The sequence below is a fragment of the Calonectris borealis genome, chromosome 9 (genome assembly GCF_964195595.1).
Source record: "Calonectris borealis chromosome 9, bCalBor7.hap1.2, whole genome shotgun sequence".
NCBI lineage: Eukaryota > Metazoa > Chordata > Aves > Procellariiformes > Procellariidae > Calonectris > Calonectris borealis.
Genome location: NC_134320.1, coordinates 19,263,994 through 19,284,463, shown reverse-complemented (window position 1 = coordinate 19,284,463; position 20,470 = coordinate 19,263,994). Strand labels below are relative to the sequence as shown.

General features: G+C 52.2%; 1 protein-coding gene across 3 annotated transcripts in view; it reads right to left on the bottom strand.

Annotated features, from left to right (window-relative positions):
- Window positions 1-16,913, bottom strand: part of DVL3 (dishevelled segment polarity protein 3) — a 32,167-nt gene extending 15,254 nt beyond the window's left edge. For 2 of the 3 annotated variants that reach the window (XM_075157246.1, XM_075157247.1), the window contains exon 1: window positions 16,687-16,912. In XM_075157246.1, the coding sequence (XP_075013347.1) occupies window positions 16,687-16,853 (167 nt within the window). In that variant the 5' untranslated portion in view covers window positions 16,854-16,912. Of the gene's footprint in view, window positions 1-16,686 lie in introns of all 3 variants that reach the window. The other variant, XM_075157245.1, reaches the window with a different exon arrangement.
- Between the last annotated feature and the right edge of the window lie 3,557 nt (window positions 16,914-20,470).

The following is a 20,470-nucleotide window of genomic DNA, read 5'->3' as shown; positions in this document are numbered from 1 at the left end:
GCAGGCGAGGGACAGGCGGGCAGATGCTGCCTTCTCCAGGGAGCCCCAGCCCGGCTCAGGAAATTAAAGGGTATTTTATATCACAGAGTCATGTCCTAGGAATGAAGGGAAGGTGGGGAACAAGAGAGCGTACATAGGAGAGAAAGGAGGCCATAAAACCCAAGCCTCGGAGACGGCTGCGCCGTGTCAGAGACCCCGGGCTGCGCAGCCGTTACCAGCGCAGCTGCTGCGCTCCCAGCCTCCCCGTTTCCCCTCGGTGGCCTCCAGCCCGGGCGAGGCTGCGGATACAAGGGAGTTTCTCGCTTCAGCCAGCTCTGGTCTCTCCTGAGCGGGACCCGCTAACCACAGTGGGGTCCCAGCGAAGAACTCAAATGGAGTAACGTGAGCCCAGGGAAAGAAGAAATCCAAGAGGCATTGCCAAAGGCTCTGGCAGGAGGATTTGAACCTCAGATACGGATGCAGGCTGGAGCTCAGCTGCTCGTCTCTGGCGGTGCCATCCCCCAACTCGTCTATCTAAGGGCTCACAATGGGGAGGATACTCGGAGAGAAGCAATTACAGGACATGGCGGTGATCAGAAAAGCTGAATCTGGAGTTGCGGGGGTCAGTACCAAGAAGGGAGGTGAGGAAAAGGGACCCCTCAAGCATGTTAGACAGCTCGACGGCCAGGATGAAAAGGAATCTTATTAGGGGAGGTGCAAAGATTGAGAAGACAATTGAGCAGTGACAATTTCACACTAAAAACATGAAAAGCTAGTAGAGCAGATGAAAAAAGTAAGATCTTTTCCACCATTTAGTTCAATTATTGAGAGGAAAGACCTTCACAGCAACGTTTTTTCCAACATTGCAAAGCCCAGAAATTCAATGTTAAACTTAATCATCTATTACAACCCCCTTAAAAGTGCACAGATTAGTTAGGTCACTCCTCTGACCTTAACAGCCCACAGAACCACGAAAAAAAGAAAAGAAAAGAAAAAAACAAACAAAAAACATCAGGAGACGTTTCTACCCAATAGCACAAGCTTCAAGGATTTACACACTAGAAATGTGATCTCATTTTCAAGATCTTTAGTACACACCCCTTAGGGCAGGGATGTCTTGTCTCCAAATGATTGCATAGATTAATAATGCTGCATAGTAAAAGGAAGCACCTTCATGTGCTACTATACAAATGTAAGCATCTCCTAGCTCTACAGCAAAATCCTCCTCCCTTCTGCAAGATCAAATGCTGGGGCCACAGGGACGAGCTCTGCAGCCATTTCACCAGCAGAGAAAATTGCACAGGGCAATTCTCTGACAGAGTTGGGATTTTGGATGGGAAATACTCGCCTATTAGACTAAGCCCAGACATGACACGTGTGCTTCCCGTGGGGATACAATCCCCCCAAGGGCTACAGGCCCAACTAAAGAGTACACACGTGTATCGGCGAGACCTTGGGCTTTGTAGGCAAACAGCACGCATCAAACAGGATTAGAGGATTTGAGTTGTCTGTCTCCATAAGCCAGGGCATTCTTCGGGTCTTCCTCACTGTATTTTTACCTCCTGTACGAGGAGCAGGAGCACCTAGGGTACAAATTGCAGAGTGCACTGGGGTGAGAAGGGCTCTCTGAGTGTAAACAGAGACCATCACTCTCCCATTTAATTTCCCTCCCGAGCCCCCAGACGGGGTATTCTCCACTGCTCCTCTATGCTGTAGCACAGGGTTAAAAGGGAAACACAGATCTGTAGGTGGTTTAGCTCTGTCAGACTCTCCTCCCCAGAGGAGCTGCTGTCCTCCCGTTTGTCCCTGCACCCCATGTGAATGTGAGCTCCCTGCCAGCACTGTCTTTACCTGGGGCCTTTCTTAAGAATCAAGAAGCACAAATCAGCTGCCCTGCTAACACGGCAATAACACAGCTCTGCATTCGAGCAGGAGAGGCCACCTTTGCTCTCCTAACAAATCAACGGAGCTTTACAAGGATTCCTCGGGAAACAGGTCACCCTATTTCAAGCTACTACCCGCTCTCCTCAGGAGCGGGGATACTGTGCCCATGAGCGAAAGCACAAGAACAGCCTCTTTCGTTTTCAGGCTGTAATCCCTACAGCCTCCCTCAACCATGCTTACCACTGCTGCCCCACAGCCTCCCCACGCACCCCACAGCTTGCTGTGCTTTCCCCCACAGTCATTCAGGCAGGAGCTGAACAGACATCTAAGATGGCAATTGTTTTCCCCAAGAACCCCTCATCAACACATCTGCAATCACTCCGTTGGACATACACCAGTACAACCACAGCCCCCCTGTCCAGGAGATGCTTGGCTCCAGCTGGACCTGTGCTCAGTCCTACAGGGATAACTGGGTGGGAGATGACAGAGGACAGACCTCCTGTTCATCTAGTCCAACGACTGGGAAAGGAATGGCATTTAGGAATGAGCCACCCGACCTCACAGGCCTGCCCAGGAGCAGCACTTATCAAAGCAAAGCTATAGACTTTGATTTCGAAGTGAGCCCAAGAGCACTGGTGGCCCCTCCCGCCTTGATCTCCGGAGTGACCATCTGGCTGCAGCACTGCTCTGCAAACAAGCCCAACAGGCCTGTCCTCCGACCGGGAGGAGGAAGCTGCACGGGGACTGCAGGAGGCACCTCCACACTAATTAATCCCGCCCTGCCCAAGCGATGCTTCCAACCCCCAGAAGGACATTTAGAGACATCATCAAAGGAAGCATTCTCCAGGCCCCTGAAGGTTCAGTGACACTTCCAGTCTCTTTGAATTGGAAATCAGGACAAACGGGAACTCCCAGCAGAAGCCCAGCCAGGATCTTCACCCTGGTAGCTCAGTTTCAGCTCCTCAACAACTCTAAGAGCTTACATGGCCCAACACAATGATAGAAGTGCGAGGACCCATTGTGAGAAAGAAGGATTTGAGGTTAAACGTCTGCAGAAATGACCTTCAGGGAACCGAGACTTTCACAGATACAGCAGTGACCAAAGGCTGGCCTTGTATTCAAGGTGGGATAGGAAACAGGCCCGAAGAGGCCTCAGCCGAACAGAGACACGCGTACGAGACAGGGTAAAATCCTGATGCAGTTGCTATGGTTCATACATATGTTGAGAGATGGCAAGCAAACTGGAAGAGGCACTGCTGTGACACTTAGCTCCGTCTGGATACAGATGGCGGGAAGAGCCCACAACGCAGAGCTGCAATACAGCAGCTCCTGCCAACAAAGAGGAAAGGACCGTGCAGGGAGGTGGGACAAGGTGGAACCCTTGCAGGCAGCAAAACACAAAGGGCGCAACAACATCTTATCAAGAAGTTCGTGGAAGAGGTGTCTGGGCCCCACAGGGAATTCCTTGCAATTCTCCACAGAAGTCACCCACCCTTCTCTAGGCTGCCTAAAAAAGTCACAGGCTCCCTTGCAATGCCCAGGGACTTCACGCCAGTTAAGACGACAGTGAGGAGCTGTAAAGGGCTCCAGGGACTGCTGGGGGGACGTTAGCTCATACACAACAGGCAAGGGAGAGGGGCACGATGTCCGGGAAGGCTCTGCATCCACCGTGAGGAAGGTAGGACCAGGCCTTCCTTTTCTGGCCCTCAGCTGAGGGACGCCAAGTCAGTCCTGCTTTTTCTTAACAGCAGGCAAGGCTCCTGCCAAGAAAGCGCTGCTGCTGTGGAATGTGCTGGGCCAGCAGTACAGCTCATTCCTGGAAAAGCATCAACTCAGCGGGAGAGCAAGGAGAGGAGAAGAGGGGGAAAACGGGAAGAGGGGGAGGGTGGGAAACAAAGTCTGAAAGCTTGGACTTCCACACCTGGGGAAGCAGGGAGCTGCCACAGAGCAGTCTGCTCGCCAGCACCCCCTTGTCCCGGGCTGCCAGCACGGCAGCCCTGCCCAGCACCAGCCCTCTGCTCTTGGAGCACCTTTCTGCTGGTCAGCCACCTCCAGAGCAGGTCTGGGAAGGCACAGACCAAGGTAGATGTCTGTGGGGAGGAGGAGTGAGGTTTGCTTCCCCCATCATGTTAACAATTAATTTGTGTTTAATGACAGATCTCCACCAGGAGATGACACAGCAGCCTCCACACGTGTCCTGCCCTGAAGACACTGACCGGCTCGCATTACTCTCTCCTGGCACAAAAAAACTTTGCAAGAATCTCCCAAGGAAACCAGCCCAACCTCCTACCCGGGAAGGGGCCTTGAAAGATAACAGGCTCTAGATGACTGCACCTACTCGTCGCATCCAGCTGGGCCATCATCAGCAACATCTCTGCTAACTAGGTCTATAAGACATACAAAGAACCCCTATAAAACCAACAGGGAGTTAATAAAGCTCAAAATTAAGTTCCACCACAAAACATTTGCCGAAGACAATGAGAAGGACTCACGCAAAGAAGAGCCTTTCAGAGTCACAACAGCTGCATGGTGGCAAATAAAGAACTTTGTCCCCGATCCCAGGCTATTGCAGCACTCCGAGAAAAGGGCAAACAGTGATACTGTGTCCCTCTGGTCCTAAAATGCAGGAGGCAGCAGACAGCATGAGGGGTCTGAACACTCATAAGAACCATTTCTGACCATCGCTAGGACAGGGACGCATGTTCTTTTTCTTCCTCACCTTTGGGCCCTGGATAATTTTTGGTGCAACCTGAACTATTCACTTCACTCTCAGGAAATCGTTAGCAAGCCAGGAAGAACTTGGAGAAAACCAACGGTTTAAATGATCAGCTCCTACACAGGCCTACTAGTAGACAAAACCAATCAAAGGTAGAGGAAGGCTAGCTGTTTCACCTGGTCTCCTGCTTTTGTGGTGTCAGTGCAGGGGATGGTACAAGAAATTCCCTGTACAGAGAGACAGCAAATAGAGCACATTTTAGTAGCCTTTTACATACTTTATTTATTTCAGCTAATATCAGTCATCTTCACCAAACTCAGTGAAGCCCTTGAACAATACAACGAGCAATCTCCTACCAAGCATCCTCTACCAGGCCAGCCAAGCTTGCCCTCCAGCCATCACCCAGCAAACAAGCAAATGTTTTTCAACTGCTGGAAGAAAGAGACAAGGAAGATGCTCCAGTTCTAACCAAACCAAGCATGTGCTGGTACACAACTCACTCAACCAGAGGTCCAGAAAGCGGATGAGAGCCATAAAGCAGGAGCCAATCAATTACTGTAAATTAAAAGGAATCGTATTAGCCAAGAAGCAGGGAAAATGTGAGCTGTCTCCACTGTGCTGCTGGTTTACTCTCAGCAATGAAAATACTCACTTCTTTTTCCTTCCTTTATGAAAGCCCTAGCCCACAGAACTCCTCCTGACACTGATGGGTGTTCTACTGGACAAAGCAGTATCTAGGCAGTCAGGAGACCATCACCTGCCTAGGACTCTTCCAGAGGAGTGTCAGAGATTTACTGAAACAGAGTGCAAGCCATGGTCTTGATCTGGAAGGAAGGCGATTTCTGCAAGCAGCCAGGTTTTTCTGTTTCAGCAGCCCAGCTATAAGCGATGACTGGCATTAGTCCATAGTCTGCGTGAACTCAGGCCAGCTCCTGCCGGGACTCGCCTCTACACCAGGGATCAGCAGCCTGTTCAACAAGAGAGTAAGTTTCCCCACAATTTAGAAGAGGACAGTGCTTTGGATTACTACAGCAACATAGCCCACCTCTGCAGGACCAAGTCCAACTCAGAGCTGCTGCTTTTCTTTGACACCGTGAACTCCAAGGCCTGACCCTGTCGCATACCATTCAAAACCTTCCCACCTGCCATCTCTGACAACTGCACCAAAGGCTGGATAACAGTCAGTGACCTCCAGAAGTCACCACCACACATGACGTGAAATGTTCCTCTTGTGGAGGGTCTAAAAACCACAGCTGCCAACTCCCAGGTCCTTCAAGAATGGGGAAGTGCAGTGGAAGGTAGCACAACCTGTCTGCAGTCTGTAAATATCCCATGAGCTCGGTAACTGTGTTGAACTGGTCACTCTACACGTTAACTATTCCCGACAGCAGACCAGAAAGACTCGTCACACGTTATTACTAACAGGGCCATTTCCCATGTCTGTGGATGTGCTGACAAGTCAAGTTACAACAAGACCCTGATTTTGAGCTTCCTAATTATCTGTGATACTGACATCAAATTCCCATGAAGCATCTCTCCTTTAGTCACACGTAAAGTCACCACAAACACTTTGTGCCAGCACCACATGTTGACCGACCAGGAGCTCACCTGGTCCTTGCAGATAACGTCTCCACCTCAAGTCTACAGATCTCACTCCACGGGAAAGCATGTGTGCCATTCAGCTTCCTATCACCAGAGCACAGGTACCAACTGCACCAAAGGTAATGTTGTATGAAGGCACCGAAAGATTTTTAGTGTCCTACACTGGCAATATTAAAAACAAAACAAAAAACTGCTGTAGTAGGCTCCCGTGTTTCTGTGTGGGAGATTCAGAAGCACAGACACATGCTGCGCGAGTCTGACCCAGCTCAGACACATCAGACTCAACATGCACACCCTGTATAGATGTTACATACCTCTGCAGTAAGTCGGAGCTGCCCCAAGGAAACTCAGAGCATACCCTAAGCTGAAGCAGATGTTGCCACCCCAGAACTCCTCTGCTGCTTCCAGGATGCCTGGGCAGGGAATAATGTTAAGAGTTTTCCCAAACTAACCCATCTTTTGGCCCCAGCTGAAATGAAACATTTTCACTCTGGAAGGAAAATCCATCTCACAGGAGCCCCTTCAGGACCCAAAGGTGCATTTACCAGCTCCTTGTGGAGGTCTGCCACAAGGGAGACCTGTGAAAATCCACCCTTCTCAGAGCTACAAAAGCCAGTAAGAAAAAATTCAAATGAACAGTGCAATGGCAAGACTTCCTGCATTAAGCCCCTATATGGGCTTCCAGTATAGCACAGCCTCAGCTGGGCCCACAGGCAAGTCTCTCTACGAATGGCACTAAAATACTGGTTGAGCTAGGCAGGGCTGAATGAACTGGGACAGCTCGTTAGCCATATGCAAACAGCAGTACGGAGTTTGCATATCCATCACAGCTTCTGAAAAAAGCTTCAATTTGAGAAGCTGCTGCGCCCTGGGGCCAACTCAGCCAACAGCACAGCAGCAGCCTTCTCCCTGCCCCTGCCCTGCTGATCACAGGCCACAAAGCCAGGTTTGTCACCGCACTTCTGGCACTGCTCTGGTTGTCAACAACGGCGTCATGGCACAGTGCAGTGTACAGGGGACAACCTGTTTGCTTGCAAATGGTGAGACACAAAAGGACCATGAATCTCAAACAGGTCAGAGTAGGTCAGAGCAATGCTGAGGGGAAAAAGTTGAAGCCCAGCGAGTGGGCTGGCTAACGTGCTAGCACCAGCTTCCCCGCTATGATAATCCATGCAGACTCAGAGCTCCCAAAACACAGACCCCTCCGGCAGACCCTCAGTGTCCTCAGAACCAGCCTGTACATGGCAGGAGCTGCCAGCCATCAGAAAACAAGGAAAAGCCCACAGCCTCTGTTACCCAGACCCTGAATTCCCAGCCTATTACAGAGACAGCTGCCAGCGATCAGAGGGGCCACGTAGCAAATAAATTCCTCTCCAAACCCTAGGGGCAGGTCAAAAACCAGCAGGGGAAAGACCTTCCCACACAGCGGCCAGTGCCAGCTCTCCCAGAAACGGATCTCTGCTCCAAGTCATGCGAGGAAGCCTTCCCCCCTTCAGCTCACATCTTCAACCAGGGCCAGAAGGACGGACTCCCACTGCAGCGATTCAGTCACCACTCACTGTATCTTCTTTTCCTCCAGTTCTCAAAAGATAGCAAATTTTAGCCAACAAGACACACAGACAGATGCCCCAGTGAGGGGATAACCAAAGTAGAGGACTTAGCGGAGCAGGGTACCCAAATGCTGCTTCTGCTGCCTTCAATAGCTAGCTGTGACTGGAAAAACAATGCCTCTGGCATGTCTCCTTTAATAAAGAACTGATACAACAACCACAACAATCCCAAGCCTCCACTGTGATACAGGATTACACGGCACAGGAAGGTCAGCACCAGGCATCTCTGCCTGTCAAAGCCTCCAGAGAATTCCAGCCCATTCCTGGACAGGCTCAATATTAGTGCTACGGCAGTAACAACACAGCAATGGAAACAAGTGAAACCAAGAGCTTCAGAGCAGGGGCTCAGGGAGATACTAATACTTCAGCTCTGCAAGCTAACGCAGTCCTTGAAGACAGCGATATTCACAGCCCAAGAGCTCACAAACTCTCCTAAGGCCACCGTGGCACTACACAGATAAGCACACGGACAAAGCAGAGTCACAGAGATTAGACTAATTCCCAGATTTGTACTTTACTTCAACGCCTTCCAAAAAGCCTTCACAAAAGGATTTAGTCCAAAAATTTCCAACAGCAGCCACCAGCAGGATTAAGTTTTACTTAACTTGCCAGCTGCTGCCTAACAAGCCAGCATCACCGGCACAAACAGTAACACAGCCACGTGGTGCCACATCCCCCTTCTGGAAAACCACCATCCATCCAGCACAGGTCAGAAGGGCAGGCTCCGAATAACAAACAAGGGATGGAGCGAGGAGGAAATCAATAGGAAACACCAAAAACACACAGCCCTGACTGCTGCCTCATCAGATGTGCAGCACGATGCAAAGCTGGTGCGACAACATGAAGGCAATTTCCTGCAGGCGCAGTCTCCGCTGTGTTCTGCAAGCCCAGCTCTCCTTCATGGGCTTTTACACAGATCAAATACTAAACCACAACACTGTTATATCTATTTGGATGCAGTCAAGGGTGGAGGAGTAGCACTTCATCACAGCAGATACCCTCAGCTCACAACAGTTCAGCAACTGCCATGCAGACATGCAAGAGGCTTCCCACCACTTTAAGTACCATGAGCTCAAAAAGGACTTGAGGAATTTTAACTATGCTCCCCGCACCTCTACACATACAGCCTTCAAGTCTAGATGGAGGGCCTGATGCCCACCCTGAGAGAGGACCGAAGCCAAACACATCTGTGCAGCAGAGAAGCTGCGGGGGAAACCAGATTTTCTTTGCTTACACTCAACAGCGCCCTTCTTCCCCAAGCATCCCCAAACGCATGGTGGTGGGTCACTACCTCCACGAGTTCAGGCCACAAGGCCTGACCCAGACGTCTTTGCCTACTGGAAGACCAGGTGGGGAGATCACAGGTGAAGGATGCCAGGAGCACGCTAGAGAAGAGGGACTTACTGAAGGCTCAGTGCTCGGAGCACACAGGCCTTGGGCTCATGGGCCGTCTGCCTCCTTCCCTATAAGCCAGCACCTTCCTTCTCGGAGTCCATTACGAAACGCTGCCTCCCCACCTGCCTGTCCTGCTTTCACCGTAGCTGCGTAGGTCCTTATGCCACCACCCAGAAGATCCAGTACCCACTCTGCGGGTGAGCCAAGGTCTGGGATTTGGGAATAGCCAAGTTCTAGATGAAACTCTCAAAAGCTGTATTTCAGCAGGAACCAGAAGACTGAGCAGTCACCACTATCATCCTATAACCACGAACAACGCTCAGGTCACGACCCAGATTACGGCGGTTTATGAGCCATTTTAAACGGTGTTTGGCCTTGACCTCAGAGACTGAACCACGTTGCAGCATAGCTGCACCACCGTCGGGGCACACAGATTTACGTCATGGCAGTTTCTGAGATGTCGAGGTAGGTTTTTGCTCTGTGCAGGAATTTGGAGGACCAGAGTCCTCCAGATGATTTCAAAACACAGCACTGCATCAAAACAGCTGCGTTCTCATGGATGGGGAAAGGTTCCTTGACCTTTCTTTCTCTTTTTTTCCAGAGTGACAAGAGAGGTTTAAAATTAAGAAACACTCCCATCAAAAACATAATTGAAAACAATACCTCTCCAAGAAAAATGCTGGCTTCAACATAACACCATATTTTGGGAGAAAATACATTCAGTCAAAAAAAAATTCTGACCAGCTCTAGCTGCAAACAAGTTCAATAGCTGTTGTAAAGCTTCATTGTTTGCATAGTACAGACAAGGCCTCAGGGAAATTGGTCTGCAGCCCGATTTGGCTAACTTGGCTTTCCAAACGCCATCCCTGGGCAAAGAAACCAGGCTATGACTGCCATCCAACGTGGCCTTCGGAGCACAGCTCCAACCACAACAAACAAAGCCGGACACCTATGGAGTCGGTAATAGCTGGGTCTGAACAGCAGGACACACACAGGCAGGCACAGACAATACAACCCAGGGAAGGAGCGAATACCATCAACTAACCCTCTCCATCTGCGCCCCAGCCCTGGCACTGCGGCGGCCCCCCCCCACCACTGCCACGACACTTGGAAACAGCCTCCAGCAGCAGCTACAGCCAGGATCAGCTCCAGTGTCGATGGGCCACCCCCCAGCACGGGCAGCATTACAGGAACTTCCCACCACAAGTGCAGACAGTGGTTAGCAGCTCTCTGCCAAATCCTCAGCAGCAGCCCAGGAGACAGAGCACAGGCTGCAGTAACCTACATGAAAAATGCCCAAAAAATAACCTCTGGTGGATCCTAGCTAATCGGGGCAGCACGTCTCACGTGAGCAGGCAGGGAACCACGCAGCCTCCGGAGCAGAGAGCACAAGAGATGGGGTGCTGTGGCCTCTCACATGGTTAAGTGCTGCCCTCCGCACAGAAAGGACAGGGACTGGCCAGAAGATGAAGAAAAGTGACGGCCACCTCACCACCAGGCCAATGCTGTCACTCAGACAGAAGCACCACAAAGGATGTGAGCGTGCAAGGGAGTCGCGTGCAGTTTTGGAGGCCCTTTTGCTCACAGACCTCTTGCCAACCTCTCCCTGCATGAAATCCATGCTGACATGGAAGCACTCTCCACCAGGGACATGGGACAGGCAAATGTCTTCTGCAGACAGCAGAGTGTCCAATTCAAAATTTAAAAAATAAAGTTCCAAAAATCAAAATAAAACAACTCTCCCAACTCATGCTACAAAGAGCTGGCAGGAAAGGCTGGGGCACCATGCCAGTGGCTCACCACTGCTTAGGGACTGACACTGCTTATTAAGTTTAGGATCCCTTTCCCCGGCTCCAAACACTTCCAGCCAGAAGGACAGTCACTGCTGGCACCAATTTCAAAAAGACCCTGCAATAAAAATAAATCACTCAGCCTTTCAGTGAGCGTCAATGCGTTTCCCCATGCACATGTGCAGGAGATGAGGTCGCCAAATACCAACGGCATCTGACCCCTGCACTGGGAATTCCAGCAGCGCCCGCTTTGTTCTGCCTCCAGAGTGTTGCCCTAATCACTGCCTCGTACCCGGCTTTGGAGAGCAAGTGATAATTAAGCAGGTCTGGATTAGATACCGGGCTAGTGATTAGTTGGATACCAATTTTCACTTGACAGTTGAGACCCAGGAATCACTCACCACAGCTCTGAAGTTAGAATTGGAATTGAGACCTGCAAGAGGGAGAAGACAGCACCGGTGGGAGGAGCAGCACCATGCCACCACTGTACCTTCAATCGCTGGTGTCCTCCCGGCAACACAGAACAAGAGAGGAGATGGGGAGGGAGGGATGGTCCCCTTGCAGGAGAAGCGGGCCTCTCCTCTCCAGCCTGGAAGAGGAGAGGTGGCCGAGTGAAGTGAAGATAAGCAAAATGATCACCCAAGTGCTTTCTCCATACGCAGAAGGAATTTTCAGGCACTCCAGAATTTACGGAAAGACAAGATGGAACTTCAGGCCAGGTGCTAAGAACTTACCCAGACGCACAAATTGCACTCATTTAACTGAAACTGCTTTGAAAAGTTTAATTTAAACTTTAGCATGCCCCTGAGGGAACACCTTTCGATTGATAGAAAATGAGCAGCATCAATTACAAGCAAAAAATGAGTCAAAAGAAACCACATTTCAATTGATACAAGCATAGCCTCAGAGTTGTACCAGTCACCTGGCCAGATGAAAAGTCAAACCTGTGGTTCAGCTGGGGCAAACATGCACACAACCTGGCTGGCGAGAAGACCCATGCTGCCCAGAGACAGGTACATTTCTCATGGTGGACTTGGGCAGGAGGCAACACTTTACACATCACTGAAGCCCATGTCCCAGCAAACTACAAACTACCACAGACCATCAGCACGGTTGTTCCCCTCCCAACTGCACAGGTCCCCAGGAGAATTTACTGTTCTTGCAGCACCTCTATGGAACTGAGAGCTCCGTCATGCTAAGATCCACACAAATGTTTGCCTAAGAAGCTCAGTGTCAAGTGGACAAGACAAGGCACAGGAGCACTATTAGAATTTCCATTTTATAGATCAGGAACAAAAAAGACAAATTAAAAAGTCTGTTCAAAACCCCATGAAAAACCTGCGTGTGGCTTGATGGAGAACATGGATCTCACAAACGGTCATAGCACTGCACTGATCTAAGGCTCTCTCCTGCTGACCAGCACACAGATCTTACCTGTAAAACGTTGAATAAAAAGACACAAGCTGTAGGAAAAAAACCCCTTCCTTCTCTAATGAGGGCAAGGTTAGCAGGCTAAAGGTAGTTCCACACTTCACAGTGAAGCACATCACACAAAGTATCTCAGGTCCAAGAAGAGTGTACCATATCTATGCACTGCCATACTTCCACCATCAGTCTGCTTAGCTCCTCCACATGTCTCCAGTTCTGGGATTAGCAATACACAAAGCCAACAAGGGCACAAATATCTGCACCCTGCGTCACTGCTCTGCACCAGTGGGCTCAGGCTGGATTCTCTATTTGCGGCTGTAGCCCACTACATGCTGGGTACACCAGGCAATGAAACCCTGCAGTCTTCCTGCTGCTCACAGCTCCTCTCCCCAGGATCGGGTGCATAAAAGTTTCTCATTTCTCCTCCTTCCCACCTAGAGATGACACCATTCTGGGGTCTTCTTAACTTGGGGCTGAGCGCTTTGACTAGGATTAGCTCCTGGCATAGCCCAACAACTCCACAGCCACCGAGGGGAGCCTCAGTTCACATTTCCAAGGAGATGTAAACACTGAAGCTGCTCCATCACCGCCCTGATTCTCAGAGCAAACAAATATTAACAAGATAAACAAAAGAATGAAAAATCCCACACACCAAGACTGCGGCTGTAATACTGCCTTGGGGATGGGGTGAGCTGAAGGGAAGACCAGGCTGGAGATCCACAGCCTGGAAAGAAGAGGAAGAGGGAGAAACAAATTCAGTCTGGGCAACAGAGGTGAGAGGAAATGTTGGACCATGTCTTGCTCCAGCTGATCCTGGAAGGAGAGATGCCTCCACTCCCAACAAGAGATGAGAGGAGAACTTAGTCTTACGCCGCAGGGATCCTGCAAAAGGTCCAATCACTGACAAAAAGCATGAGCCATCGGATCTGCAGGTCTCCTCCTCGTTGATCAGCTGCCGTAAGGCCATCCACTGTTAATAGCTCGTCTCTTTCACAAAGGGGCTTTACCCCGGGTACTACTTCTGGACACTGCCCAACTGACAAAAACAGCCCAGCTCAGAAACTGTCACCACAAGCCAGGCCATCCCCCATGCTGGGCAGAGGGCATCTTGAGGGAAGGGGCCAAGAGGGATCCATGTGAGAGTGCAATGCCCTGCCTTGGCACACAGCTTCTGAATACAGCCATCGTTAATCTCCTGGTTTTCACAAATTGCCCATGCATTTACAGTCAAGCAGCTGAGGTGCCTCTTACCCTTCCGTCCCTGTCTCTCCCTGCAGACCAATGGCTTGCTCTCTCCTGGACACCAATTACCAGGGATGCCAAAATATTTTGGTTGGACTCGATGATCTTAAAGGTCTTTTCCAACCTAAAGGATTCTACGATTCTATGATTCTATTTCAAGTGGTGCCTGAGGCTCCATTGCTTCTCAGAGACAAGGCTGCAGCTGGACTGCTCTGGCTGTTCCTCCCCGTGCTCCAGCCAACCACCAGCATGTTCTTCAGTTCTCTGCAAAGGAGCAAAGACAGCTTTCCTGATGGGATATCCATGGCGGCACCACGAGAGGCTTTCTCCCCTCTGTTCCACAGAAGGCCTTGCCACGTGCTGCTCCAACTGTACAACTCACCACGCAGGACTTCGCCAAGGAACAAGCTGCCCACACACAGCCTCCGACCCCTCTCAGCTGCACCTTCCCTTCCACAGAGGTCCACTCTTCCCAGAAGTAGCTGAATTGGTCCCAACAAGAATCTCATCCCATGCATTTCTGACGCAACTAACTGCGTCTTCCTGAGTGATTTTCCCCTCTCCTTGCTAGCATCCACAACAACTCCCTACGCTGCTTCACCGTTGAGTTTCATTAATCTACCATCTGCCTCCTCTTGTGGAGCCTTAAAGAAACAGAGGAGGATGAAAAGGCACAGCACAGAACTTTGCTGCCACCAGACCCCTCTTCCCAACGCGAGACGCTGCTATTTATTACTAAACTTTGTTTATAGTTACGCAGACACTCTCCCACCCACATGGCAATGTTTCATTCAAGACAAGTTTGAATTCACTTCAAGAACAACATTTCAAAGGATCCCAAAGCATTTGTTTACAAACAGCATGCACGGAGAATTCGCTTCTCCCACCAATGAACACGGTCCCCTCCGAGATGGGGAGAGGCAGCTGTTCTGTAGCACCCAACACTACTCAACAGCTGAGGGACAGGAAACGATCCACAGACAACTGATATTGCTGAGGAAATTTATGGAAAATGAGGGCTGGAGACTTCTATTTGCCTGGAGAGAATGGGGAAGCTTCTGAGCACTCAAGCTCTCCACTGGGTCAGGAGGAATTTAGGGAGGCAAAGCATCCCAGACTGTGGTCAAAGGAGTGACTCCAAATTTCAAGCCTCATCTGAAAGCTGGCACCTCCCAAGCTAACGGGAACCTGGGCACTGGGATAATTTGGCTGCAGAGGGGAGAGCACCCCCTGCCGAGGCAGCCACACTGATCTCCATCCAAGCCCCGAACAGGCCCAGCCCTGTTCAACGTAGGGTACGAGCCAAGATCACAGCCTAGGGAGGTATTTGGCGCAATAAGAAGACACTAGGAAGACTATAAAACTGAAAGCTTTTTGCAGTCCCAGCCTCCAAACACAAGACCTACTGTAAACACTAAATCTTCAGAGGGGGGGAAAAATCCAGAGGGAGGAGGATCACGCAACTCTTTCAAACACCAAAGTGCTAGGAATGGTAAAGGGTCACACGTTGTGGAAGCCAAGAGAAGCGACGTTCCAGGATCAAAACAGAGGTCCTCAAAAAGGCTAGAGGAGAGTCAGATGTAGGAAGAGTCTGGACAAAACAGACTGGGGACAAACGGTCTTACTGAGAGTTGGCTTCACTTGCTCCCCAGAACAGCTACCGACTTTACAAAGGTAGGAGATAGCAGGGGTTCCCCAGAAGATTAGTCAGTACAACCACCCAAACAAGGGACAGAATATACCTCCTCACCTCCAAACAGCCACGCGTGATGGAAGGAACCAAAGGGTATCACAAAAGAAGTGATGAAAATACCAGTGTTGGAAAAGAGCTGCGCCGCAGGAGATGGGATGCGAGGCAGTGCTGCACTCCTCTTCTATACAGACCCATCCCAGAGATCAAGCGCAGGACATCTTACGCTCAGGATGGGACATGTACGTGGGTACAGTAGGTCTTGTACACACCCTTTGCTTAGAGATGGGCAGCACATGGAGAGCTCCCACTCCTTCTCCACGGAGGCAGGGGAGAAGAAAGCTGGTCCCCTTTACCCATTCTTCCCAAAGATGAGATGCGGAGGATAAAGCTGCCAAAATGGATGGCCCTCCCCAAAATGGATGGTAGGAGAATGAAACTGTCCCCAGATCCACTCCCTGGGAAGGGCTGATGGAGGGGGCACTGCCCCCGCACCCTTTTGGCAGAGGGAACAAGGGGCACCCTCCCCAGGCAGGCACAGTGGGAGATGCCCAGGCCCTTTAGATGGGGAATGACAATCCCAAGTAGGACACACGGGGGGATGCCACCCCTATACACCCCCAAGGTGGGCTGCACTGGGAGATACCCTCTCAGGCAAGGTGCTGCCCAAACATCGTGAGCACAGGGAGGGGGTGATCCTCAGATGGGACGATGGCCACCTCCGAGGTGCCTCTGGCACACATAGGGGTGCCACTGTAGAGAAGGCGCACGGAGGATACCACCAGCTCCCCCACAGAGGAGTCCGCGGGGGGCAGCTTCCCCCAGAGCTAACGGGGGAAGGGGAGGACAGGGGGCTGTCCCCAGAGGCAGCACACCGGGACCACCAGCCTCAGAGAAGGTGCATGGGGGGTACCACCACCAGCCCCCCCAGGTGAGATACCTGGGGGTGCACGCACCCCTGGACGGGGTGCACGCGAGGGTCTGTCCCCCCCCGGACAAAGCACAAGGGGGGCACCATCCCCACCCCCCTCCAAGGCAAGGCACTGGGGGTGGAGGTGGGTCCCCAGACCGGGCACGAGAGGGGCCCCCAGAGCCGCAGGGCACCACCCCACCCCCGGGGGTCTCGGCCCCGCTGCACCGGGGGGACCCTCCCCGGGCGGAGGGGGGAGCCAGCCCCAGCCCCCGACAGTGTGCGGGGCGGGTGTCGCCAGCCAGGCCCACGCAGCCCTCCCCCGGCGCGGGGCCCCCCACAGCTCCCCAGGGAGCCCCATGGGAGCCCGCCCCCCACGCGGGGACACGGGGGACTCCCCCCTGCGGCGGTCGGCGGGCCGGGCCCGGGTCCGCGCTCACCCGAAGTCGTCGTCCATGGACTTGAAGTAGAACTTGTAGTTGGGGCGGTTGAGGAGGCCCTTGAAGTCGCCGAGGGTGACGCGCTCGGCCGGGATCGGCAGCTTCACCAGGTACGGCGTCTCCTGCTCGTCCAGGTGGTAAATGATCTTCGTCTCGGCCGCCGCCATGGCGCCCCTGCCCGGCCGCCAGGCCTCCGCCGCCTCCTCCTCTCCTCCTCCGCCCCCGGCCCGGCGCGGCCCGCGACCCCCGGCCGCCGCCTCGGCCCCGGCCTCGGCCCCCGCCCGGCCCGGCCCGGCCCCCGCCCGCGCCCCGGCCCGGCTGCGGCCTCCGCGCGCCCAGTCCCCCCGCGCCCCTTGTTCTCCGGGTCCCAGCGCCGCCCGGCTCCAGAGCGCAAGCTCGGGCTCCGGTGGCTCCTCCCCCGCCCGCCCGCCGCCCCGGCTCCGCCGGAACCGGAACCGGCGCCCCGTGGGGGCCGCGCCGCCGACCGAGCCCGAGCCCCGCTGGGCCCCAGCCGGCAGCCCGGGGCGGGCCTGCACCCGAGCCGGTACCCCGGGATGGACGGGGACAGGGGCTCACCGGGCACCCCGTGAGGGGCACGGTCCAGCACATCCTCGACCCAGACCCCTGCCACTATCCGGGCCCGCACCCTGCCCCCAATTGAGATCCCGCACCGATATGAGAGTCCCCAGCTGAAAGTGACCCCCGTCAGCCCCTGACCCCCCACCCCCCCCTCTCCCCAGGGCCATACATCCACCGCTGCTCCTGCTGCACCCCTCGTCACCTCCCCGGCCACGCACAGCCCCACCACCTGTGGATGGGTTGGGGTTTTTACTTTACATCCACGTCCCCTTATATACAGCCTAGCACTCCCCACGCACCCACATTCCCAGCGCTAGCTGGCACGCGCCCATATACCCCTCCCAGGCTCCCCACCCTCATTCAGCTTTCATCCCCTCTTACACCCACCGATGCTGCCTCACGTACATGGTCATTCCTGCACCACACGTGCTCCTGCTTCCCTCAACCTCCACTGCTTCTCACGTACGCACCCCAGGCCCCTGCTTCCACCTCTACAGCTCTGGTCCTTTTTCACACACCTCCCAGCCTTCAGCATGCTCCTCACACAACTGCATGCCCCTCGAGTACAGCTTACAGAACATGAGGCATATCCTGCTCTACCCTGTCCTCTCACGTCCAGACCCCTTTGAGCCCCCCATGCTCCGTCTCTGACGGCCACCCCACACAAGGACTCTGCTGCACAAGAGGAGCACGGTACCTCCCACCCCAGTTCCTCTCCAGCTGTGGCTTCCCTCCAACACCCCTGTCACCATCCAAAAACCATCCCTGATACTCAGGCACTGGACACCCCAGTGTCCCTTCAAGTTCCCCAGCCTCATTTCCTCACCAAGCAGACTCCCTCCTCTGCTCTTCACGAGCATCCTCCTTTTCACATTCCACATCAACTGTGCATGTATCGGCTCCAACAGCCCCTTGGCCCTGTGGTTTCTTCCCCATCCTCTCTCTCTCCCCGGACCCTAGCACTCTCTTACCTACAGTCATCAGCACTGTGACCCCAGCCCCTAGCACTTGCCTCCGTGCCACAGCAGTCTTGGGCTGGCTGGCTTCCCCTCTGGACACCTTGCCAGCACCCAAGGGGTGCCGAGGAACCGTCTCCATCAGCAGTTTCCTGGAGCTGTGGCTGAGAGCAAAGCTGGGGTGGACGGAGTTTGGGGAACACCCACCACCAGGAAGGGCAAGATCCGCCTTGCACTGTCCTGGATTAGAAGGAACAAATGCAGAGGAAGAACCACACCGTGGGCCTGCATGGGGCATGAGACTACATCACCAGCCCTCAGCGCCAGACTCACCTGCCCTAGGAAGAGGAGTCAGAGAGATCTTATAGGGAACAGAGCCAAGCTCCTCAGGCTGGCTGGCAGGCAGGCATGAGCTAAATAGCCTTCTCATGCATGACAGAGTCCTGTAGGCGTTGCTAGCAATTATCTGGGCAGCACTGCTAGACTGGGTGAAGAATCTGACATTAAATTTAAAAAAAAAAAAAAAAAAAAAATCAAGGGAAGACCTCAGGTAAGCAGAGTTGTAAGAGGCGTGAGGCTCTCCATGTTTCCACACCAGCTCTTGGAAGATTGTCACTTCCTCATGCTCGGAGCTCTGTGGTAAAAGCCAGTGTACCTGGAAAGAAGAATCCAGGTCAGGAATGGAAAAGTTTAGTTTAAGCTATTTCTTATTGTGTCAACCCTGACAGACCTAATCTTAAAGTCTTTTTGCAATGCCTCCCTGCCCCAAAAGCTGGGTCCATGTGAAAGGATTATATTCTTCCCCCGATAGGGCCACTCTCTTGCCCACCTCCCTGCAGTTGAGGATGCACCCTGGAGCCTGTATCGTACGCGTTAGGTGCCTTTGTTACCAAAAGGGCAGTTTTCTGAAGCGCTGAGCTCCCAGGGGAGCACATGCAGCCCAGAGGAGGGGTGCCACACACTCCCGGGGTGGTAGGAGATGAAATCTCATCGTTACAGCTGCCTTGTCTTTTAAAACAGGCCAATGATTGAATAGACTCAATTGATAGATTGATTTAACTGCTCACAGAGATCTTGTGAAGTATGACTCACTCCTAATGAATGGAGGTGAAGAACACAGAGCCAAAGAAATTAGCAGCAGGGATTGTGCTGAGCACTCTAGGTCCACAAGGAAGAGTTTCTGAACAGCCGGTTGGCTTATGTCTACATTTAAAAACTGCAGCATTGATAGCATTGCTTCTCCTTACAGAGTAAACAGGCTCCAGGCATCTTAGTGCATCTCGGAACAGCCCAAAGCAGAGGTGGATGTACTTGAGTTCCATCACACCTTTAAGCAACACAAAACTATGTTTCCAAAAGGCGCACCATTGTTAACTGAAGTTATGGGTTTGATACAGGAACACCAGGTGACATTCATCCATCCATCCACCCATGTCAGATAGGAAGTCGGACAAGTTGACTACTATGGCCTTAGAAAAAATGAAAATACTTAATGCTTACATTGGTCAAAAAGATGGATAGCAACGATTGCGCAATCCAGGTTGCTCTCAAAGGCATTTCTAGTCTTCCAACCAAATACAAATCTCGACTGAAAGCCACAGAAAGCATCAAGCCCACCCTATACTTAAGCAATGCAATTAATGCTCCTTTAAAAAGTATACACTTACCTGCCAGAACTCCACCTTGGAGAATATCAAGTGTCCTACTTTGTCTCCTTTTGCTAGTCTGTTCTCGGCACTTGTAAAACCACCCCACCACGCACACCACCGAGGCCTGAAGGATAAGGGTATTCGGCCACAGAGCAACATTCTCCCCTTGCATCTTAACCCCAGGTGAGAAAGCAGCTCACACCATGAAGAAGTTGGCTACTATGGAGCAAAGGAGGAAGGAATGTGGAAAAAACAGAAGTGGAATTGTTACTTGGCACACAGAACCAAGAGCCTCTGGCAAAACCGAGCCATTTACAGAACTACACGTTAAACCTATTTAAGCCATCTTTACATTGTAAAAGGAAAAAAATACTTAAGATGTTCAAGGAGATTTTAAAATTACCAAGTCTTACAGCTGGTTTTTAAATGGTTTTTACTAAGAGCTCTGTACCTGTCCTTCCCCCTCTCTGCCAGTTCTTACTCCCCAACATCAGGAGGGCACAATGCAGTACCTAACAGCCAACATTCCCACTAATTCTCATCACGGCAAAGGATAATAGGTTTCATAGGATTTAAGGTTCATCTTTGCAACATAATCCT